This window comes from Lytechinus variegatus, chromosome 17, assembly GCF_018143015.1.
Source record: "Lytechinus variegatus isolate NC3 chromosome 17, Lvar_3.0, whole genome shotgun sequence".
Lineage (NCBI taxonomy): Eukaryota > Metazoa > Echinodermata > Echinoidea > Temnopleuroida > Toxopneustidae > Lytechinus > Lytechinus variegatus.
This window is the reverse complement of record NC_054756.1, coordinates 18066305-18092275: the sequence shown is the minus strand read 5'-3', so window position 1 is coordinate 18092275 and position 25971 is coordinate 18066305. Positions and strand designations below refer to the sequence as shown.

At 36.9% G+C, this 25971-nt stretch overlaps 2 protein-coding genes across 2 annotated transcripts in view; one reads left to right on the top strand and one right to left on the bottom strand.

The window, feature by feature from the left end:
• Positions 1-10331, top strand: part of LOC121430802 (transcription initiation factor TFIID subunit 2-like) — a 37633-nt gene extending 27302 nt beyond the window's left edge. Inside the window, exons 22-28 of the mRNA XM_041628210.1 lie at positions 456-525; positions 1114-1218; positions 4593-4692; positions 6940-7047; positions 7547-7714; positions 8183-8294; positions 8798-10331. Coding sequence (XP_041484144.1) covers positions 456-525; positions 1114-1218; positions 4593-4692; positions 6940-7047; positions 7547-7714; positions 8183-8294; positions 8798-9045 — 911 coding nt within the window. The 3' untranslated portion in view covers positions 9046-10331. The remainder of the gene's footprint in view (positions 1-455; positions 526-1113; positions 1219-4592; positions 4693-6939; positions 7048-7546; positions 7715-8182; positions 8295-8797) is intronic.
• Positions 10332-21821: 11490 nt separating this feature from the next.
• LOC121430675 (tyrosine-protein kinase SRK2-like) overlaps positions 21822-25971 on the bottom strand; it is a 68387-nt gene continuing 64237 nt past the window's right edge. The window contains exon 12 of the mRNA XM_041628015.1: positions 21822-23472. Within this exon, the coding sequence (XP_041483949.1) occupies positions 23264-23472 (209 nt within the window). The 3' untranslated portion in view covers positions 21822-23263. The remainder of the gene's footprint in view (positions 23473-25971) is intronic.

Here is a 25971-nt window from a genome sequence, read left to right as displayed (position 1 = left end):
TCTGACATAAATGTATCAAAATCTGCAATCGATTTGTGAAACTGCTTTTCTTCAATTTGCTAGGTTGGCTGTCTAGGTAAACAATGTCTGGATGGAATACTTGTTTGTATACCCCATGTTAAAACCCTAACTAGGCCGGGCTTTTTTGTATTTGTATAGAGAAACTAAAATCTTTTGAGAGGGAAAGTAATTGTTTTGCTACCTGGTAACATAATTATTGCGGTATAAATGTATTGAGTAGTCAATTAGCATGTTATCATTCATGTGGTTCTATATTACTAGACTACACAAGCATTATGGGTCAGAAAACTGGCCAGCCATGAGTAGTTAAGGACTCGAGATGGTGCTATTGGTTCGTATCTGCTTTAAAGCTGTAGTTAACCTCAGTGTGTAAATCAGTACAATGATGTGAAGTATTTTTTAAATTCTTTTTTGTTGATGTCCATTTGTTGCAGTTGAAGCCAGTGCTGATATATTTTCTTGGTTGCTAGACATCGTAGAACAAGATCCTGTTCCAGTTATCAAGTGAGCAATCCTCATGTAATTCCAACCAAACAGTTTTTTTTTCAGTGATGCAAAAGACTCACAGGTTCAAGATTTCTTGTAATATTCAACTTTTCATTCTTTACTCTATTTGTATAACTCCGATTAAATTTAAAAGTAAGGCAAAAATAAAACAAAAACAAAAACTCTGATTGTTTCTATATTCAAATGTTCCCATATTTACATGAAATGTATGTGTATGGAATGTATGAAATGTATTTTTTCATGGTCCAGATTACAATAATGATAATAATTATAATGGTGGCTACTTATGTAGTGCACAGGTCCACCTTTTGGTGCTCATGGGGCTTTAATATGTAAATGGTGAGTTGATGGATGATGGGGGGGGGGGGGATGGGAACAGAATCAATCCTTAGTTAGTAGAATGTCAAGATATTGTTGTATGATTAGGTTAAATACTGAAATTTCACATTGAATGTGTGTATTGAAATAGAGATAATGCTAGGATGGTGAAAACAGATGAATGCATGAATTCGTGCTCTACATGTTCTTTTAAAACATTTTTTATGGACACGAACATGGCTTTAACTTGTCAAATTTCTTTTCCAGGCACAAGTTGCTAAGGATGCTCATAGCCAACCCACCATTCAAGTACAAGGAACAATCCAATCTCAGCACAGAAGAACTGATAGAAAGACTCTGGGCTTATATGAAGTAAGTGTCATGGGAGGGCTTTCACAAAGCTCTTTGTAAGTTATGCCACAGATTTATGCATTATGGATGACCTGGGGAGCGTTTCATCAACATTTTTGTCTGACAAGTTGTCAGATCTGACATCTTTTCTTGATTCTGATTGGCTGAGAGGCACTGTTACTATAGTAACTGTCGGATAAAATGGGACTTGTCGGATAAAACGTCTGACAAGTCCTTTCATGAAACGCTCCCCTGTTCTTTTGGTACCCTTTTGTCCCTGTTTTGAATTGGAACTGCACTCTGACGATAAGTTGGTCTTAATAAAAGCAGAAAAGATTTATATTATATTAAACATTGGTGAAGGTTTGATGAAATTCAATTCAATTAAAAAATGATCTTTATTGATAATCAAACATGTTAACAATCACGCATGAAAAACAGCAAGAGCTGGAAGAGTCATGTTTACAAGTTGGTGTTGGCAAAATACATACATGTACAGTGTAGTAAAAAAACACAGTAAAATGCATTAAAAGGCTATACATTTAAGAGTTAATACAAATTAGATAAAGCATAAAAGGCAATTAATGAATGAATGTAATATGATAATGGCAGACTTGAAGCAGAGGAGACTGACACTTATTTAAATGTCAAAAAGAATTGTATGGTGGGGTGGTGATGACAATTGTGCATTGTCTTTCCTAGTCTACACACTCATCTTTTGTTGAGTATGTCATCCAAAAGATGCAATGGACTGTTTGTTGTTCTTATTGGAATTGTTGATAGTAGTTTGTACAACAAATAGGGACAGTGATTTTCCGTTTCTAAAAATTGCCTTTTCCGTTTCAGAAAATCTCAATTTCCGTTTCCCCATAGACTTTGTGTACAAGCAAAATTGACAGTTACGTTTACATAGAAAACCATTACGCAACGAGTAGCGATGTCAAAATGCTTGCGCTGCTTAAAATTTGCATCTACCAATGTACTAACATCGCTTTAAAATCCATTTTAATCGAAGAGATTCGAGCTCAAAAATATTTAGGGAAACATAATCAACATGAATGTATTCTCACCTTTCATATTATTAGCATTATATTGTTAAATGGGATTTTATCGCTGATTCGGGGACTTTTCGGACATCGTTTTGAGCAGTCGACGACTTCCGAATATCCGCCATTTTGGATTTGATGAATCACCGTGATCATTATATTATGACCGAACGCAGAGGGCAGCAACACACGGCTGGATTCTGCCTTCTATGCGGACGCATGACGAAAAACTTCCATTTGAGATCACTATACCCCGGTTTCCCTTCTCATCAATTCTCTTCTCCAAGTCCGACAAACCCTAACATGCCCCAAGCAAGCAATTTAAGTATCAAAACACCTGTTTCTTGATGGCGGTCCGAAGATAACACAAGAACCCGGCATATACAGTCACAGCAGGGGGCCACACATGATGGGATGCATGCGCAGCGCTGAGCTCGGTTTCTGCAAAACATGTCATTTTTATTCGCTTACTTTCCTTATTTCGAGGTCGATTTTCTTCGTTCGAAATTGAAAATGGACTAACATTAGATAACTGAATACAATATGCCTTTGAAAACGTGATTAAATATCGAATACAATAATTTCATTCCGAAGGTCCTACTACAGGCAGAGAAGTCTTACGTAATAGCACAGCTGTTGTTTATCTTTTGGTCCTTAGCTCAACGTTCATATACTGGTTTGTGGAGGTGAAATTGAGACAGCGGTGATTACCCCTGGATCACCTGGCCAAGCGCGGGTGATAAGGGCTTGGAAATGATATTTGGGAGATCCAAATGAAAAATGGGGTATAACACCGCAGTTTACAATCTGAACTGCGGTATTTATCCAAAGGGGGGTTTCACGTAATGTGAGTGTAAACTAATTTGGATACGATCGAGTGATGGAGAGGCTCGAGTGTAGTTACGATGTTTTGATTGTCATGATTGTTGTTGCAATGTGAGATCGTGTTCTTTCAGTTGATGATAATATTTTGTTGAGGATTTGGGATTAATTTATGTTGCTTTTTGTGCATTTTGAGAAAAAACATGTTTTCCGTTATTTTCCGTTTGAAAAGCCACTTTCCGTTTCAAACAGCCGATTCCGTGAATTCCGTCTGTTTTCCGCAATCGCGGAAAAACACTGTCCCTAAACAAAGAGACATGTTCGTATGTTTTTTCCAAGGTAGCCATGTCCTACAAAGAGGATGAGTTGAAAGTGATTTTGCAAATTTTTTACACAGTGTCAGTCTTCTATCCTCAAGTGTTGGTAAATTACCCACCTGACATGTATTTGTGTATGTAATGTAAATATGTCCTAAGATGATTTTACATACTCTCTGTTGTATTCTTTCAATAGTATTATTTTGTTTTCCTGTAAGACTGCTATGGAAAACTGGAGCACAATATTCTAAAATTGGTCGTATACATGTATAACCCATATATATTGTCACTATATCCTTCAAAGGTATATTAAAGTTTTTCAGTTTCCTTAACATATGTAATTTTCTATTGCACCTTTTAACCAAGTCATTGACTTGTGAATTCCACTCTAAATCAAATTTATGCACTCAGTAAAAAATAAGAGTTTTTTTTTTTAGTTTTGAGTTTGTGACGTCATATGCAAAATTGAGAAAACGGTCCATCCTCATTAGCAAAAATATCAATATACAGCATATTGAATTCAGAGTGCGAACTGATTTCAGTTGAACCACAGTGCTAATTGTTAAAGGAGAATGAAATCTTTGGAACAAGATAGCTTGTGTGAAAACAGAAAAATCAAAGAAACAGATCAACGAAAGTTTCAGAAAAATCTGACAAATAATGAGAAAATTATGTGCATTTGAATATTGCGATCACTAATGCTATGGAGATCCTCACATTGGCAATGTGACAAAGATGTGTGATGTCACTTGTGAACAACTCTCCCCATGACTTTAGCATGTACATGTATTTCACTTAAATTGCCTCTTTTTTCACATCTATCAGTAGATCATGTGTTCTTTTTATAGGAAGGCATGTAATACAGATTTTCAAAGAATACATCATGAATAAAGAGTTTGTATCACCATAAAGAAAAAGCTGTAAGAGACATTTGGGGGTATTTTATAGTCCATCAAAGGGAAAGTTGTTCACATGTGACATCACACATCCTTGTCACATTGCCAATGGGAGGATCTCCATAGCATTTGACTGCAATATTCGATTGCTCAGAACTTTCTCATCATTTGTCCGATTTTTCTCAAAACTTTCTTTGTTCTCATTCTTTGATTTTTCTGTTTCGACACAAGCCTACTTTTTCCAAGGGTTTCATTCCCCTTTAACGTTTGCATAGTTACATGTATTCCATTTTTTGTTGGTTTCTTTGTTTCAGCTCTGGTACATCTCATGATGCCAGGCTTCGTTGTGACGTGGTGGATTTCTTCTACACCCTCTATGGGAAGACCAGACCGGCTTGTCTACCATTGCCTGAGGTAATAATAATATAGGGTATTTGTACAACGCACCTATCCACCTCCTATGGTGATCGAGGGGCTCCTACAGCCAGTCTACCGATTCCTCAGAATTACTTCCTGCCGGTATCATTTACCTCATCTGGGTTGAGTGTAGCGTATTGTTGGTCAGTGCCTTGCTGGAATTCGCACCCATGACCCTCTGTTTCAAAGTCTGAACAATAATCCACTGGGCCTTAATGCTCCACAATATTTTCTATGTCTTTTAACCCTATTTCTCCCGGGGGGGGGGGCATAATGCCCCCCCTCGACAATTTTCGCGATATATCTGCTGCGCAAAATTTTTTGACCTCGCCGCTCGCTGACTTTTTACTTTCAAGTCTCGCGCAAATTTTGAGACCAAATTTGTGATGCCTGGGTACGTGGCTTCGACATTATGTAAGTGCATGTCAGACCCAAAATTGCTCATAAACGAGATTTTATGTACAAATCCAATGCAAATTGTGTATTTAGCCAAAATTCATAAATGTATCATTATTTCTACTTTTACTGATTAGACTTAATTAATTTTCCCTTTATTATGATCAGAATCAAGTCTGGAATGATTTTCATTGAAAAACATAAAAAAACAAAAAGTAAAAAAACAATAAAATACATAAGAATTTAAAAAACAATAAAATACATAAGAAATCTGTCTTGGTACCAGAATGTCTTTCATTCACAATTGTTAGGAATGCTATATAGAATATTCTCACCCAAAAATAGCATTCTAGGAGCTTTAATAGTGAATCAGAGCAAAAAGTATGATTTCATGAATACATGTAAATTAGCAAATTCATATGAAATAAAAAATATGAATTCAGTGAAATTTACCAATGCAACTGCGTAGATTACGTCATTCTCTACCATCATGCAAATTTTCGTTGAGATCGCGCAACCCACGGCTGAGATCTTATGGGGGGCCATTATGGCCCCCCGGAATGACAGGAATCAAAATACTCCAGGTATTACACACATGATATTTAATACGTAATCACATTGGTTGATACATGCACATGTACTCGGTTGCATGTACAACGTACAATTTATACTCCACACAACTGCATTGGAATTTAATGGTGACTTTCTGCCACACTGAAATCTTTGTGAAGCATCCCCAGGGGAGCGTTTCATCAACATTTTTGTCTGACAAGTTGTCAGATCTGGTATCTCTCCTGGATCTCGATTGGCTGAGAGGCATTGTTACTTACGTAACTGTTGGATAAAACGTCTGACAAGTCCTTTCATGAAACACTCTTCAGATGTCTGAAGTAGATAACACATATTGTGCAGATGTCTGACACTGTCAAACCAAAGAAAAACAAAATATTTTAGAACTTGGCTAGTGGAAAATGTAGTTTTTCAAGGATTTTATCAATGGAGAAATTAGTACAATTCCTACCAAAAATACAGAAAATGGTGTATTAGATGTATGACTGTGATGATGATAGCAACATATTAGCCTTTTAGAGGAGATACGAACCAATAGTGCTATCTCCTGACCCATAATGCTAGAACCGTCAAGTAATACATACCCGCTTGAATGATAACATGTTAATTTACTACTGAATACATTTATACCGCAATAATTATGTTAACAAGTAGCAAAATAATTACTTTTCTCTCAAAACATGTTATATTTTCTATAAAATACAATTACATGTTTATTTATTCTTTGTAGTATTAGTAGGTATACCTGAAAACATATATACATGTATTGAGACTATGCATTTATAACACACAGTAATTGAGAGACGACACAAAGTTCACTCCCCTCTTAAATATTCAGAGAAATCGGCATAGTGTATCCGGGACTTAAAGTGATTGGTTAACATTGGTTTGACTTTTAAAAAATCTGAGCTAGAAGGTCACACATGTCACCTGTGTCTGTGATATGTTACAAAAATGAAGCCCAGAAAAAATTGCGTTGAAAAATAATTATTTAGTGCTTCAAAAATTGAAATATAAAGTGACCGGAAACACCATCTTAATTTCATCCCATACACTTATGTGTAGTATTTAGGTGTCTATAAGACGCCTATTTACAAAATCGGGGTTTGCCTTGTAGTTTTAGCTTTTCATTCTCAATAATGGTTGTTTCAGGGTTTATTAGTTCTAATACATGCACTTGTACACATGTTTCATCTTGGTTTGAGAATTTTTTAAATCGGCTGCTCACAAAGTTAAACAATACCTTTAAGTATGGAATATTATTCTTTCTTTTTATAGCTTGGTTTTGTGGTGAATCTGAAGGAGAGAACGACGGCTGTAAATCCAGCCATCATGCCCGACGAAGCCGATGACGATAACTATGATGACGATGACGACATGGATAGTGTAAGTATTAAACGGATGTTTTGGGAATGGTACTTGCATGTATTGGCGTTTGGATATGCCGGGGGTTGGAGTACTTGCATGCATGGGCATATATAGGATGGGCCTCCCTAATTGGTCACTTTTGGGTGAAAAAAGCCTTAATAAATGGGGTATGGTTTTCGAGCTGAAAATCCCTAATCATACACCTCCCTTTATTTTTATCTTGACTGATGTCCGTTGTTTGTGCTTGTCAATTCTATTTTTTGTTTTAGGATTGACTGGAATATTTTAAATTTTGGGGAAAATCCTTAAACAGGGGTCCTTTTTTGTAGAAAATCCTAAATAATTGATACCCTTTTCTTGAAGAAAAATCCCCATAAATATATGTTTTTTTATGGGTTGCTTGGAGTTCGAGGTGAATCCCAGCACATCTGCCTTGTATCTTAATAATTAAAGAAAATGTAAACATCACTATTGAATTATTCCCTAGTTTCACATATACACCTGTATTGACCTACAGGACAATCAGGGGGACTCCTTCGTTGAGGTAGAAGGCATGAGTGGTCCGTTGGGCGCGGACAGAAGCTTGTCACCAGACATGCTATCTCCTAGGATACCTAAAAGAGAGTCTTCATCTCCGATCCACGTGGATGTCGAAGGCGAAGATGATTTTGCCTCCTTAATAAAGGTATGTTCATCTTTTTATATTACACACTCAGTAAATAAGGATACAATTATATAAAGCGTTTAGTGTGTAAGTGTACGTCCGATCCCCTTTACACTTATGCAGGATTTTCTTGTTCTTACATGTACATATATGAAAGGGAATAATACTCTTAAACCAGGTGGTGATTTTTTACCTGATTGCTTTAAAGAAAGTATGAATACTTACAAGCAAGCAACTGGAGGACCAAGGGCATAAGGTCCTCTCCTAGGGACCTAGACATGAGGATAAATGCCTTACCAAAGGGCACTAGCACACCTAGTGTTAATCAAATCTGGGTCATCGGAATCCGAAACCCCCCGCTGTACCGACTGAGCTATCACACCTCCTATGGTGGCTTGAGCACCCTGCAAAGGAAATAGATGAAAGTTATAATTTTGTGACCTTCCATCTATATTTTTTTGTTTCCTTCCTTTTTATTTCATTTTTCAGAGGGAAAGACGAGGTAGCGAGGAAGGTGAATTTGACCCTTTACCCCTCGATCCTATTAAGGTCAAGGGTGAGATCAAAGAAGAGGAATCTCCACTGTCACCCTTAGAACCTGGTAAGAATCATTTAGATTGATTACACGTACCCGTCACTATTTTTATTTATTGACTGATTATTTGGAGTGAGTATATCCTCAAGCAGTAGTGATGTCAAGAATAGAAAATATAATATGTGTCTCATTAGAAAGAATTTACTTCTTGAAATAAAATCACTCCCCAAATTAAGTGCATTGGAAATTCCAGATATAATCTTTGTGACTTATTGAATTGCGATCATTTTGTACGATGGGTTGCTCGAAGGTCCCCTTTTAAGAGAAAACTATAACAATATTACCCAGCGAGATTGCAATATACCAGGAGGTCAAAATTCAAATTTTAACGAAGAATCAATGGTTCAAAAAGATTCCGCAGCCACAGCAGTATTGTAAGATTGTTACAGGATACTTGAGTATAAGTCACATTACCTTTTATGACCCTTTCCCAAAGATGGAGTTGGGCTTTTGAACCTACATGTATGATTCACCTGTTTTATCATATGTTTTTGTTTTTTTTCCTTTAGGTGAGGTGGATGATAGTTCCAGAGACAGCTTCTCTGGCGTTGCCAAGGATACGTCCATTCCAGGTTCCCCATCCTCCTCCTCCCACGCAAGCCTACAAAGAGATGACTCCCGCTCCTCGTTATTCAGTGATCCGGGCAAGATGTCTTCCCATCAGCATCATAAGAAGAAGAAAAGCAAGCACAAGCACCGGCATAAACACCGGCATGAGAAACCTGAGAGAGAATTACAGCGATCCACCACTCTGTGATTTTGAGCTCATCCCTACTATAGTGCGGACAGCTTACACATGGATGAAAGACCTAGAGCATTTCATCACTTGAGATTTTGAGCTGATCTCCATCATCGAGGATTGAGGGGACTATAGGCTTACAGCAATTCATCGACTTGTGATTTTGAGCTGACCTGTATTGTAGTTGGGAATGGCACACATGGACTGTAGATTCACTGCTATCCAAATTGTTCAAGCATATCCCTATCATAGAGAGGACAGATCACACATGGACTGTTGACTTACAGCAATCCATCAACTTGTGATTTTAGTTTATCCCTACCATAAAGAGGACACTCAGATCACAAATGGACTGTTGACTTACCGCAATCCATCAACTTGTGAGTTTGAGCTGATCCACATCGTAGCTTGGAAGGTCACAGAGGGACTAAAGAATCACATCAATTCGTTAACTTGTGATTTTAACCTCATCTCTACCAGAGAGGGGACAGCTCACGAAGGGACGAAAGACTTTTCAGCATTCTTTTAGCAATCAATCAACTTGTCATTTGAGCTTATCATAGAAGGGACAGCTTCCAGCAATCCACCAATTTGAGCTGATCCCTAGTGTAGAGGGAGAGCTCAAACAGGGACAAAGACTATATCGCAATCCATCAACTTCCAATTTGTAGTTTATTCCTACCATAGAGGGGATGGCTCACACAAGGACAGTAGAGCAATCCATCAATTTGAGAGTTTAAGCTGTTCCCCATCATAGAGAGGACAGCTCACATATACGGACTGTAGACTTAAGGCAAATCATCAACTTGTGAGTTTTAGCTTTTCCTTATCATAGAGGGGACAGTGCACACAGGGACTAATGTGAATTAGAGCAATCTACTACATTGTTATTTTGAGCATATCCCTATCATAAATAGGACAGCGCAGACAAGGGCGTGTGACATGCTGCATAAGTGGTGATTGATCCAATCGATCTCAACTATGGAAAGCCAGTGACCCCAACATTTATAAAATGCATCATACTTTCAATCTGTATTCTGAATATGGTGAACACAGACATGCATGTATCATTATCCTGACAAACCTGTGTGCTGTGGATTGTTTTCAAAGAGAATATGTCTACTTATTGTGTCGAAGTGTCGTGCTGTAGCTGTTCTGGCTCTCGCCTTGTAATCAGAGGGTCGTGTGTTCGAATACCACCATGGCTTGGCGTCCTTTGGCGAGGCTTCAATCCACACTTTGCCACTCTCACCCAGGGTCTCATAACACAAAGGTTAGCGATTGATCGTACGCTTGATTGTACATTGTAGTCTATGGAATCAATTGTAGAAAAATGATCATTGTGAAGTTTTGTGTTACGGGCCTTAGGTGGGAAACCGTCATTGTGGTCGGTTTAGCAAGTGGGCGCCTAACAGGCTTCTCAAAGCTGCATGTATGAATCCAGTGACCTGATAATAATTGTGAAGCGTTTTTAGCATTCCAAGACTATTATTATTCTATTTGAAGAAATACGACATTTATGGATTTCCATATTTGAGAATGATCAGATCAATCACATCTCTTTGTGAGAGGTAGCCCTGTTTTACCATCCCATTGCGTTGGTATTATCAAAGAAAAGATGAATTAATAATCATAAGAAATGCTGACACAGGTATTGGCAATACTTTGGGCAAGAGATGGGTTATCGTTGAGCCCTTGGTTTGAAGGAAACTGTTTTTATGCTCAGTATCTATGTAATCACAAGAAGGCAGGCAAGAGCACATTAATGGGTTGTTATCCTACAACTGTCATCACCATCATCCTCAGAAGCATAATAATAATAGGCATATAGTGCCATCTAGAAATATTCTATTCCAAGGCACGTTGTTGTTATTATCATCATTATCACATTATTACATGTAGCATCTGACCATCATCATTACCATCACCATCATCGTCTTCGTCATCACCACCATCATCATCTTTATCATCATCACCATCATCATCATGAGCATCAACATGAGCATCATCACCATCGTAATCATCACCATCATTATCATCATCATCGTCATCATCTTGAGCATCATGACCACCATCATGACCATCATCATCACCATCGTCGTCATCATCGTCGTCATCATCACCATCATCATCATCACCATCATCATCATGAGCATCATCATCGTCAATAAGACCTCGAACTAAAATCATATCAGTCATCACTAATTCAGACAATTTCCACACCTTTTCTCTCTCAGCATGGAACCAGAGCCCCATCTTACAAAAAGTTACAATTGATCCAATCAACCGCAAACTATGGAAAGCCAGCAAAGTCAACATCTAAAATGCATGTTTGTTCAAAAAAATTTCGTTATGAATGTATATCATTGAATTCCTTGATTTCTTGACTATTTGGTGAGTTCCCCTTTGTTTACAAAGGAGATTCTGCAAATTTCTTTGTAGAAAAAATTATGACACTGATAGATTTCCTTAGAGTTACAATTGATCCAATCAATCGTAATTCTGTAATACTGGGCCCAGGTCTTTCCCCATCAGCATTTTTATCTTTTCATCAATACACCACTTTACTTCTGTACTTTTTCTGGACCCTGTCTCACAAAAGATGTGATTTTTTTATCAATCACTATTCAATTAACCCTATCAATCAGGTCTGGAAAACAAAGCGGTGACTTAACCCTTATGGCCTGTATTCTCATAAGAACTTTTAAAGGAAACCAAAACCCAAGAAGAGAAGTAATCTTATTGGAAAGAGTAAAATGAGAAGAACAATTTAAAAAAAAGTTTCATCAAAATTGGTTATGAAATAAGCAAGTTATGGGAGTGAAAACTCTTGTTGTACTTTCTATGGGCATCCTCAAATTGGCAAACGTGCTTCAAAATGGCTGATTTTGTGGACAACTCTCCATTTGTTTTGTACACAAATTTTCAGATTTTCCTCATTATCTTTCAAATTGCATCTCGCCTCCTTCTGAGCACAACATATGTCATGGGAAAGTATAATCCACACCATATATGTCAAGGTCAGGAGATAATGTGAAATATGTAAAATAAAGGGGGAAATCTGAAAATATGTGTACAAAACAAATGAAGAGTTGTCCAGAAAATCAGCCATTTTGAAGCATGTTTGCCAATTTGAGGATCTACATAGTAAGTGCAACAAGACTTTTTAATTGTCCATAACTTGCTTATTTCAGAAACCGATTTTGATGAAACTTTTTTTTAATTGTTCCTCTCATTTTAATCTTTCCAATAAGATTACTTCTCTTCTTGGGTTTTGGTTTCCTTTAATTGTACCATGGTACAAACCATGGACTATGAAGATTTATTTCATTAACGTGTTCAAGTTAACGCGCACATTCCTTTGGATTTAGCTATTGAGGGTTAAGTCTATGTACAAGGTGAATGCACTTTTCTGATTGTAAACAAATAATGATATTACTTTGTCATATTTAGAGGACAAGAATTGTAAGTGCTTCCCAGATGGTGGTGTTGGAGACTTTCTATAGTTGAGATTAATATAAGATTAATTTGATCAATCACAACTAACTTTGTGAAATGGGGCCCTGACATTCCTTCTCGCACCTGTTCTCAATATGAAAATTAGATGGAATAATGGAGTAATGTCTGCAGCGATTACATGAATAGTCTCTTGGATATTTATTTATTTGAAAATAACCATCATATGTACCACCAGGCACCGGCAAAATATGAAAATCACATTTAAAAAAACAATCACATATCATCATTAAATATAATGTACACATAGAAAGAAATGATCAGTAGTACATAGTCGATATCATTGGTATGTCTAATTAAGTACAATATACTAAATTAAGTACTTTACAATTGTACCAATTTTTGGTCATCATAGAAAAAAATGGAAGTTAATGTTTGAAAGGCAAATAAAACACAAAATAATCATGATGCATTAATTATACATATATTTTTGGTGTACAAGATCAATTCAATGTTATTTCTGAGGAGTTGTGCCATGCATTTTATCCCAACTACGAGTATTGCATGGTCCAAACCAGGTTAATAAAATCACTGTACCTATCCAATGAAGACACGCACTGAATTGCACTAGCTGGTTTAAGGAAACGTGACATCACTGGTATAAATTGTCGGGTGTATGCACCCTTTGATAAACAACCTTTGCATGAAGGCAAATCCATGAATGAATTACGCTTTTTACACAGGATTTTCTTAGCCCCGGACTATCGCTAACCCCGTACTATTTTTTTTTCCTTTTCACACATGCCAAATTGTTATTGCTAACCCCGGATCAGCAATGCTTGCTTTTCACACACGAAACTCGCTAACCCCGGACTAGTGGTTTTTGTCAATCATTCGTAGTACAAGTACTTCACTCGTACCTTTTTACACACGCTAAAATTTCCTTAACCCGTACTATAGGTGGGGCTAAATTGCCATTTAGCCCCACCTATAGTACGGGGTTAAGCTTACCCCACTTTCGTTTTACACTAGCGATCTTAACCCCGTATTATCGCTCTTAGCACCGCAATTGCTGGGATAACCCTGCTTTTTTGCAGGGCCAAATAATCCTGTACTAAAGGTGGGGTTAGCCCACTTTGCAAAAATGCTGTGTAAAAAAAAAGTGGGCTAAGCTTAACCCCGTACTATAGGTGGGGCTAAATGACAATTTAGCTCCACCTATAGTACGGGGTTAAGGAAATTTTAGCCTGTGTAAAAAGGGTATTCGTCTGATTCACTTTCTAGTTCATACCAAAAGCTATACACTACTGCTCTCAAACTCTCATGGCTTGAGAAATCCATGAAGTAAAAAAAGGGTGAGGGTGATTGGTTAGTAGAAGAGATGCATGTATTTGTTTAAGATTGATCCTTTTTGTTACTTTTAAAGTGATATTGGACTCTTTCCACGACATTTCAACTTGTACATATTGTTCATCATGTGTAAATTATGTACTGTAATGTAATAAAAGTAACAAAAATCATACTGCTCTATGAGTTGTTTTTCCTTATTTTTCAACTATATACATGTCACGTAATTCCTCATGTGAGCTGCATTAAAATGAGTTATTTTCTGATGAAAAACTTCTTCACATAAATTCATTTGCAAATATGATGTCATGAAGCCTAGCTGTATTAATTTCAATCTAGGGTTGAGGTTCAATAAGTACAGTTCTTGCAAATGCTGGTACATAATAATGGGTAGCCCTTCAAAAAAGAATTGAATAGTTGCCCAAAACTATTCATAAATCATGCATGACAATGTACCAGTGACCTGGGGAGTATTTTGATGAAACAAAAAGCCAGTCGGAGTCACTTGTTTTGCTTTTTCACAAGTATCAGTTATACTTAGAATTTTTTCGACCTCGGAGAGTGCTATATACCTTATCGTCGAAAGCAATTATAGTAGGGGGGAGGGTAGTCGCGTATTACAACAGCCACTTCATGCTTACTATTTGAGTTGGGTCTGCAGGCAGTAGCAGAGCTGTTGATAGTGTAGTCTTATGCAAGGACCAATTGAATAATTTAAAATAACGATATAAAAAAAAATTGTGTTGTTTTTGCTTCTGTTATTCAAATTTTCATGAATGTAAATCCGGAAATAAAGTGTTTTTTTTAATGTTTCCCTTGCCCTCGCCACGTCACATGACTTTCGCTAAAAGGTGGGTTTTCCATTGGAAATAGCCTCTGCCTGCTCGAACATGCAGCCAGGAGACAACTCATACAACAGGCAAGAAGTGGCTGTTCTAATATGCGACCACCTTCTCTTCTGTAACTTACCCTTTGGACGATAAGGTATACACTCTCCGAGGTTGAAAAAAGTCTTGAGTTCATGAACATGAATTCAGGTCATGTGACTTGAAGTGTCCTGACTCGAGGTCAACTCTAAGAGGCCTTGAGGGGTCAATACAGTCTTCTACTGTGTAACTAACCTACTTGGATTGTGGTTTCCTCTGAAATTCATTTGCAAAGGTGGTGACTTTCCTTTATACATGACGTAAAATCTATATTGCATTCACTATACTTGCACTAAATGGTAATTTATGAATGAGTGATGTGTATTTTACTTCTAAATCGTGCAGTACTGTACATGTACGTGTCTTGAATGTTGATCACAAAATCTACATTTAATTCATTTCAGCCTTTATTTCTTGAGCAGTATACAATCCACAATTGATATGGCAAGATTTAAAAAATAATTCAGTCTCTATTTTGAATTACTTTTTCACGATCTGATATAAATTACATTTTGTATTAAAGCCAATGATCATGTACTTTACTACTGAGAATATGTATCACTATCAATTCCCCAACACTTGTCATTGCCAATCATTGTCGATATAAAAAACATGTGGTTCAATTCTTACTTCCAGTTTTCCTTGATTTAAAGTTTTTGAGTCATGATCAATTTTAATCAATCAACGACAATTCATATTCATGAAACACATAATTAAAGTGCAAAGAATAGTATTACATGTACGTTACGTGGCATAATTAAAGGATGAGCAATCATTAAGGCAGAAAAGAGTCTTGTAAACCAAATAATGTTAATCTGAGTAAAGCAATAACTGGAATGGTACATACATGTAAAAAATTGCATTTGAAAGAGTTTCTTTGGGGGGAATAAGTTTAGGTCCATACATGTCATATATACAAAGTCACACTTACAGTTAAAATTGTTGAAGATATCGATATAAAAACCATTTTTTCTTTACTGGGCAGTGCACTTTTTACCCCAGAATAATACAAGGCTTTATGAATAGGTCAATGAGGGTGCTTGTATATATTCTGTGTACATAATCCAATATATTTACTTTGTCACTGCTTGATGTACCTCAAGCCAAGATGATATTGAATATCTAAAATGGCACAATTGTTGTCATCAAACCAGAAAACTGATGTAATTTTTTTTAAATTAATGATTATCTCCACGACAGTTCCCGATCTTGCAGGAGATATCTTTATGATTGCAATGTTCAATTCAATTGATTGATTCAGTTTTAAAGGGGAAGTTCACCCTGACATAAAGTTTGTTCTTAAAATAGCAGAAATATTGCCTAAGGTTTGAGAAAAATTCATCAAAGAATTAAAAAGTTATTAGAATTTCAATTATTTGATTTGTGACGTCCTATGCGAGCAGCATTCCTACATAGCGAATGGTAAAAAAATTGATGAAATCTCATTTTCTCAGAAATTTGACAATAGTTTTTACTGTACCTTTAATTTGTATATCAATATAAAAATCATGTCACACCCGATGATGAATAGAAAACAAAATTAAGTCATCAGGAACCTTACAAAATTTGAAATTCATGCATTTTATATTACATAACATATGGGGCAGCTGCTCGTTTATGACGTCACAAATCCAAATAACTTCCTTAATCTTTAATGGATTTTCCTCAAACCTTCTGCAATATTTTTTACTATTTTTTCTGCTATTTTTACAACAAACTTTTCTTCAGGGTGAACTTCCCCTTTAAAACAAACAGACATTCTTTTATGATCCATTATATCATATCACCAGACTTGTTTACTTGTTTTAATCTCTTCCCTGCATCCCCTTATTTGTTTCTATGCAAATTTCATAGATTAATATGAAATGACATCTTCCTTGGACAAAAATGGAACAGATATACATGGCATTGCTGAAAAGCAAAGAGATACGAAACAGATTTTTTATGAAGAAGTTTTTAAGCAACAATCAAAGTTACACCCACCCACCAGTATAGAAAGACCACCTGATCACAATCACAAGTTTGGTTCCCCTCAAATACATATTTCATTTAAATATATCTTCAAATTCAATACCTGTACATCTAACTACATGTATCTATCTATCTGTCTTAATGTCATGAAGACATCAAAAATTGTCAACATTGTTGAGAATGGATGCTGTATTTTATATGGACACATCAGTGATTCTCTGACTTCATACATGTACATGTACTATAATAGTTCGAGCAACCCGACACTTTCAAGAAGTGGGTCTCTGTCACACAAAGCTTTGGAAATGATTAATAATTATAATAATAATAGCCCATTTTTATAAAGCGCTTTTCCCAGAATGGCCCAAAGTGCTTTACAGCATATTACAGTATTAGTCCGGCAGCCAAACCCTGATATTGGGGGTAAGGTTGCATTGGAATGTCATATTTTTTTTTTTGACTGATTTTGACTGGTGAGACCTTCTATTTGAAGAATCTACACGCTGGAGCTCTGTCACCATTGAGCAATTTGAGATATACGCGAAAATCCAAAATGGCCGCCGGCAGCCATCTTGGATTTTCTGTTTACTCACTTTAGCATACCAAGATGTTTAAAAACTTGGGAGTTAAAGGTTTTAGGGGGCGGAGAATTCAAATCTGAAGTTATTTTGAGGAAAAAACCATGCATTGATGTCAAAATATACAGATAGCGGCCATTTTTCAAGATGGCCGCCATATAACATGCATTATATTGTTTATTTCCTGTATAGGGTTCCTATAGAATTTTGAAAACATGGAATATACTGGTTTTAGGGGATGGAGAGTCCAAATCTGAGGTTTATTTGGGGATTTAACCATGCTTCGATATCAAAATATACAAGTAGCGGCCATTTTTTAAGATGGCCGCCATATACGTACATGCATTATATTGTTTATTTCCTGTATAGGGTACCTAGAATTTTCAAAACATGGAATATAGAGATTTTAGGGGATGGATCAAATCTAAGGTTTGTTTGGGGATATGACCATGCTTTGATGTCGAAACATACTTGTAAATATTCCTCATCGCCATTCTGGGCAAGGAGATTTTTTTACTTAACTGCTCCCGATGTGTAATTATGATTCAGCCACAAAATTACTAGCAGGGTCCCGACCTTTGCAGGCCCTGGTGGAAACTTGGCTCAACATTCTCCTTTTCCCACTTTAATATCCAATTCAGCTAAAGAAGCGCTAAGGTTCTGTCAGGAGGCCCCACTTTGCGATCTGTTGACCATCAGCCTTTTGACATTGCACCACTCTTTTCCATGGCATGCCAACCTCATACTTCCTTGTCCTGGATAACACTCTGTAGGTCTCATCTTGATGCAGGTGTCAACTTAAGTTGTCTGTCTTTGCTGGCCATTCAGCAGCGGGGTCAATATCCCAGGACTTCAGATTTTCCACCGGCTGAGAGACATCATGTTAGGGCTCTGTGGTGATTGCTTGCTCTGTCTGTGCTCATTACATAGTTCCCCAATTAACAAAGAACTTCAAGAGGTAAAGATATCTTGCCTACATAAAGGAATCAGTTGAGTGCTAGATATGGTAAGCCGTTGTGTTTAGGCTACTGTCTGGAAAAGAGCTACAGGAGAACGCTTCATGCTCTTCATAGTGCAATACAGCCTGATGGTACCAAGTAATTGACTAGATAAACAGTTTGGGCGTTTTTCATTATTGGTGTTGAAAGTCCTAAGAAATAATTCAGGGCTGCAGTCGATAGGAATCAGTGTTGCTGACGTGATGATGCCATACGTGAACTGAGTAAACTAGAGCTTTCAATTGGCTCATTGCTAGTGGCCAAATCAGAGATGTTTTCAGTGGTCCCGTAAATGGAGATTAATATTGAAACATGATTTTTCCTTTTTTTATATTCTCAAATGAAGACAGTCAGTTGTTTCAAGCATTTTCTTTCAGCATACAAGTCTAATCCTGTTTCGACAACAGTGTCTGTGCAATGCATATGTAATATTTAACTGTATAGTTGCAGTGATATGCAAAATAATCAAGCATTTGAAACTAAATTTATTTTACAGCAAATTTGGCAATGTGGTAATCACTTCAGGAGGATTAAAAGATTGTTTTGTCAAGGTCAAGCCATTACTTCAGAAGAGGATAAACAGCCCACCCCTTCCCATATACTTTAGGTTACTCTAAGTTATCTTAAGGAGTAATTATATTATATTGCATCATCACAGTGATATATGTAAAAACCATACAACCATCAAAATAGTCATTCAAGAGATATAATTTGGAAATGATTCAGATGATTAATATGCCTCATCATACATGTAGCGATAACAACTAAGATATCCTACTTTTTGCACTTAATCTTGATATTTCAATTACTGCCTCATTCAATTGAAGTCTAAATATTGTTCATTATCCTAATCCTTCCACCTAGTCCAAAAAGAAAAAAGAAAATGACTGATAAATAAGGAATCTGCTTGTATATAATTACGGTAGGCCTACTGTAATACTTGTTCTATGGTGGCCATCTTCTTCATATATTTGTACATTTTGACATCAACGCATGGTCCTATCCTCAAAATAACCACAGATTTTTACTCTCTGGCCCCTAAAACCATTATATTCCATGTTTTGAAAATTATAGGTTCGTAAGTAAACGAAATAGTGCATATTCCAAGGCGGACATCTTGGAAAATGGCCGCTATTTATATTTTGAGAGCAAAACATGATCACATTCCTTAAACACCATCAGGTTTGGATTTTCCATCCCCCGAAATCTTCATATTCCAAGGCTTGAAAATTGCACGTATGCTAAAGTAAGTGAACAATATAATGCATGTTCTATGGCAGCCATCTTGGAAAATGGCCGCTATTTGTATGTTTCGACACCAAAGCATGGTCATATCCCCAAACAAACCTCAGATTTGGACTCTCCATCCCCTAAAACCAGTATATTCCATGTTTTGAGAATTCTAGGTACCCTATACAGGAAATAAACAATATAATGCATGTTATATGGCGGCCATCTTGGAAAATGGCCGCTACTTGTATATTTCGACATCAAAGCATGGTTATATCCTCAAATAAACCTCAGATTTGGACTCTCCATCCCCTAAAACCAGTATATTACATGTTTTGAAAATTCTAAGTACCCTATACAGGAAATAAACAATATAATACATGTTATATGGCGGCCATCTTGAAAAATGGCCGCTATCTGTATATTTTGACATCAATGCATGGTTTTTTCCTCAAAATAACTTCAGATTTGAATTCTCCGCCCCCTAAAACCTTTAACTCCCAAGTTTCTAAACTTCTAGGTATGCTAAAGTCAGTAAACAGAAAATTCAAGATGGCTGCCGGCGGCCATTTTGGATTTTCGCGTATATCTCAAATTGCTCAATGCTGACAGAGCTCCAGCATGTAGATTCTTCAAATAGAAGGTCTCACCAGTCAAAATCAGTTTAAAAAAAAACTATGACATTCCAATGCAACCTTACCCCCCTTGGCTGCCGGACTATATTAGCACGGCCATTGGATTCATTTCAATCCTGCATGAAAAGTGCAGTTTCCACTCCCTGGGGAGCATTCCTTGCATTCATCGCAGCCTCATTATGGCACTTTCAAATTCAAACATACAATATCTTTTGCATCCTACCGGGTTACCATTTAGCACCTGGGTCGAGATAGAGTGGCAAAGTGTGGATTAATGTCTTGCCAAAGGAAGCTAGACCGCGATGGGATTCAAACATATGACCCTCTGTTTACAAGGCAAGAGTCAGAACCAGTACACCACGGCTCTTCCACAATTTTAGTAGACCATACCATATGGGAGGCAAGTGGAAAGTGGTCTAATAATTACTAATATTTCTATAATCTGTGCATGTATGTAACCATCAGATATCCGCAAGTTGAAAGTGCCAGTTTGAACCAGTGTAGTACATGTACGGAACATAATTATTAGACCATACCATATGGGAGGTTTAGGACAATGGTCTAATAATTATCTCAAAAACTCTATACACTTTTAATTCCTTTGAAAGAATGTTGCGAAGTTGATAAGCATATGTAATTATTTTCTGACCCACACATTCAGTAAAGGCGACTGCAAACCTTACGATTGGTCTGCGACTCAATTTTGGAATAAAACGTAGTAGAATTTGATGCTTATATTGAGACTTGGAATATCTTACTGCGTAGTGTTTGAAATCATTGTACGAATACCTCTGTTCAAATCTGTGACTATGCTATCATCCTTAGAATAAAAGCAAATTTAATATCTAGTCGTGATGACGTCATAGCAGTCGTACGATTGGCTACGATTTGAAACTAATTTGGCCTTTACTCCAAAATTAAGGAATGCAATCTTTCAAAATGGTTATATTAGTATTCATTCAATTGATTTCAACCTCAAATAAAATGATATGTTCCATTCACATTTTCAGAAAATGAGCAAAATGCGATTTATTCCAAAATCGGATCACGAACAGATGTAAGGTGTGGAGTGGCCTTAGCACATTCACTCAATATATCTCGCTCTGCAATAGTTCAACTGATACAAAGTATTTTCTCTGTGGAAGGAAATCTGTCAATACCACTTAGAAGAATAGGAATGAATAAAATAGGTAAGTACTTTCAAGATTCTGGTTTAGAATAGGCCTCTATATTCAGACACAAATTTTCCTAGCTATACCGGTAAGCTCTTATTGTGTATAGTACTACATATAAGTTCCAGTGATTATCATTAACGGTCAGCAAGACACATGTTTGAAAAAAGCCGTGCCTTGCGAAATCTGGACTGATATCTCAAGATCATGGCGCTCTTGATTCTGTTGAGACTTTGACACTTGACACAAATTCATCGTAGATCGTGATCTCGAAGGTGTCAAGCGTTTTCCTAGATATCAGATCAATGTGGTGTGGTACATGTAGCTCCAAACGTGATGACTAAAATCTTTTAACCCTTTGAACAGCAAACGCGCAAATACCTGATATGCCGGTATTGTGACTTCAAAAGCATGGATTCTAAATGTCAGGTGATCTTCTAAAATGACGTCATCCTTCTAGTACGTGTAGGAATATTTAGTCGATAATTTCAGTCAATATCGGCAATGATTTAGAAGGATTTAGCTTCAAAAATGGCCAAAATATGCCACTTTTTTTTTACACACGGTGTAATACGCGGCGAGTCACATGCTTACTATGGGGAAGGAATTGGTATATCTGACTTTGGTGAAAACAGTGATTTCGAGCCCAAAACAGACACTAAATTTGATATTTCTGATATCAACTGATAACAACTTCAGCCTGCTCGGTCAGGGTACTAGCGGGGGGGGGGGGGGGGAGGTGCCGTTGGGTCTCGAATCATCGAGGATTGTGTGAATGTGGTCGAGAAGTCATTTATGTGCAAATAATTCAGGGTGTATGTCACGGCCACCCCTAATAATTCCGGGTTCAAAGGGTTAAGATCATGGACACAATTATAGTAGTCATCCAGAAAATCTTAGACAAGTTTCATTGGTGTTATGAATAGAAGCTTTTCCTAGGTATCAACTTAAATCCAATCGGATCATGATATTGCGACTCCAATCACACGAAGCAATCATCAAGGAAATTGAGGATATCAGAACCAAAGAGCATTTTTTGAAGGCACAACTAAAATTTCACAGGACTATAATATCCCGGCTACATTGGCACAAAGTAATCATCCAGAAAGTTGAGGATAGTCTGGAAGACGTTATGCATGTGAGAACCAAGGAGTATTTCTTGAAGGCACAACTTAAATCCCAAAGGATCATCATACCATGACTTCAAACAAAGAATTTATCCAGGAATTTCTTTATAATTTTAAATGTGTTCTGCATAGAAGCATTTTCCTAGATAACACTACATAGGATTGCCTCTTAATGTACATGTAGAGTCTCACAAATAGAGCAGAAGCATTTTCCTAGATGTTAACACAATTTCTTAGGTCACAACTAAAGTCCCTCACGATCAAGGTACTTTGGCTTCGTTGACACATACAAGATGCTCCAGGAAGTTTAGAACAGGTGTCTTCCTTATCAGAACTAAGGAGTATTTCTTGGAAGCACATCTAAAATTCCACAAGGACCATGATATTCCGGCTTTATTGACACAAAATAATCATCTAGGAACTTATAGTACCAAAATGTTCTGCAAAGAAGCATTTTCCTAGACCATACAACCTCGGATTAACTCTTATCATAGAGTTTCAAACATACAAGCATTACCATTTTCCTTCATGTTGAAACTAAGGATTATTCTCTTACAACTAAAATCAGGATCATGGTATTCTGGTTATGTTGCACACAGTAATCATCAAGGAAGTAGGAGTCTCAAAGAAGTCCTGCACAGAAGTAATTTCTTAGATGGTAACATTCCTCAAGATCATGGTATTCCTTTGACTCTCTTTGTTGACACAAAGCAATCATCACGGAACTTCCTTCTAGTCTCAGAGGTTTCTTGCATAGAAATATTTTCCTAGATATCGAAACCTCTTCAAGTTGCAACTAAAATCCCTCCGGATCGTGGTATTCCGGCTCTGTTGACACAAAGTAATCATCAAGGAAGTTGTAGAGAGTCTCAAAGGTGGGTCTCTGTTGTGGCGATTCATTCCAACATTTCATCATGATATCATAGAGAGAGTCGGGGCAGTACATCGGCTTGGGCATGCGGTATCCACTCTTCACTTCTTGCAATGCTGTCTGGTTATCCATACCTGAACAAGAGAGAGAGAGAGAGAAAGAAAAAAAAGACAGAGAGACAGAGAATAATTACCGTGTTTACACTCAATCGGCTTTTGGTTTATCTTGCACTGCATTTACACGCTGTTACAGCTCGCGGTTCAGAACCGCGAGCCGATGCAAAAACCTGAAATGATACACACACCAACAATACATTATAATAAAGACAAAGCTGGATACGTGCGCTTACAATTACATGTACGTCACAATGGTAAAGTTAATGAAATGTGCACAAATTGCCAATGCAGAATCGGCTTTCTGTTTATACATAGTATAAAGCTGATTCTGCATCGGCTCACGGTTCAGAAGCTACTACTTTGGTGGTGCAAATTGCCGGTTCTGAACCGCGAGCCGATGCAAGTTAATCGCGTTTTCACGCTATGAAAAAGCCGATGCTGCATCGGCTCGCGGTTCAGAACTGCGAGCCGATTCAAAAGTCGATTAAGTGTAAACACGGTAAATATAACCCTAATTCAAACAGAGAGGGAGCATGCACTTACATAATGTTGCATAATTTCTTAAACGTGTACCCGGGCATCGCAAATTTGGTCTTAAAAAAGTTCTACGAGATTTGAAAGGAAAAAGTCAACGAGTGGCACGGTTGAACAATTTTGCGCGGCAGAATTATCATGAAAAAGAGGGGGGTGGAATCTGCCCCCACTCTTCTCCCCCACCCTTCTCCCCCGCCCTTTTAGTATTGACTTTTAAGAAAATTAATATAAACCAAATTTTGTTTAAGACTGATTAAAACAAAGGTTACATGTAGATGTAGAAATTGAAAAGGTAGATGGAATGCCAAATATACATGTAGGATCTAGAGAGAACTATTTGAGTATATGGGGAGAAAGCGATGGGATTCCCACTTGAAGTACAATAAAAATATGCTGAAAACAACTAAAACACTAGAAAATAAAAACAATTGACAACAAAAAATACTTCAAGTCATTAAAACCCCATTCAACATACTTGAGGTTAAGTGCAGATATCCCGGTAAAATCTTTAAAGGACAAGTCCACCCCAACAAAAAGTTTATAAAAATAAAGGAGAAAATTCAAAAAGCTTAACACTAAAGACTTTCATCAAAATTGGTGGTGAAATAAGAAAATTGTGACATTTTGCTTATATTTCACAAACAGTTATTATTCACAAGTCATTGATATGCAAATGAGAGTCCATGATGTCCCTCACTCACTATGTTGTTTTTTAGGGTTTGAATTTCATATTTCAACTTTAAAGATTTGACAATGACTGACTTGACTGAACCAAAATATAATTGACATGTTCAGGGAGGAATGAAATACAATTGAAATATTTCATATTCCATATAAAAGAAATAGTGAGTGGATGATGTCGTCAGTTCCCTCTCATTTCCATATCGTCCAGTATGTATGTATGACTGTCTTTTGAACTTCAGCAAAACTTTAAAACTTCATAACTTTATCATTTTACATCTGACTTTGATGAAAATTTAGTGTTATGCTCGTTGGATTTTTCTCCTTTTATTCAAATCAACTTTACGTTTGGATGAATTTCCATGCAATAAATAATAGTATACATTATAGAATTGGTACTGACATCCCTGCAATCTGATTGGTCAATTGTCATGCATTGAATTTTACTGGACAGACGACTGATATCACAACGGTGGCTCACGATATCCATTGTAAACAAGCTATCGTACATGAGGTCATTGTGATGTTGTAGCGCATGTACTGTTGCACTTGTTGTAACATAGTAACAGGTCAGAATATATGTACAAAAGAGAGAGATATTTGAAACTGATTTGTTGAGAAGGTCCCTGAAAGCATTGAAGCACTTGTATTGTCCCTGAAAGAATAGTCTTGAAGCCATCTCTTTCAATCAGAACTATCAGGGAAACAGACTGACCACCCACTTGCTTTGGAGAGGTCAAGATTTTAGTTCTATTTTTGAAGATCTATTTGAAGGTGGTTTGATTGGTCTTCAGACTGTCAAAAGCTGTGTATGGGAGGTTGGACCCTTGATTCGTCGACGATGGTGCCCATAGGCGGCGGAAGCGGGGGGGACGTGTCCCCCCCAAAATTTGTTGTTGATGACCTTTTTTTTTTTTTTTTTTTTTTTTGCTTGTCAATTTATTTTCCTACGTCCCCCCTAAAATTTTTGGGTTGAGAACTTTTTTTTTTTTTGCTTGTCAAAATATTGTTCGTTGTCCCCTCCTAAAATTTTTTGCTTCCGCCGCCAATGATGGTGCCTACAGATTTTACAATAAGGACCAACTTGATTGAACCAAATAGTATTAAACAATGCTAATTGCACATGTTCAGGGAGGAATCAATCGTTGTTTCACACAACACAGAGAAAATTAGAATATTTCATATTTCGAGTAATAAGATACAAAGGAAATAGTGAGAGAGTGATGTCATCATTCTCAATTGCATACCGACCTGGATGTGAATAGAACTGTTTTGTGAAATTTAGCAAAACTTTAAAAAGTC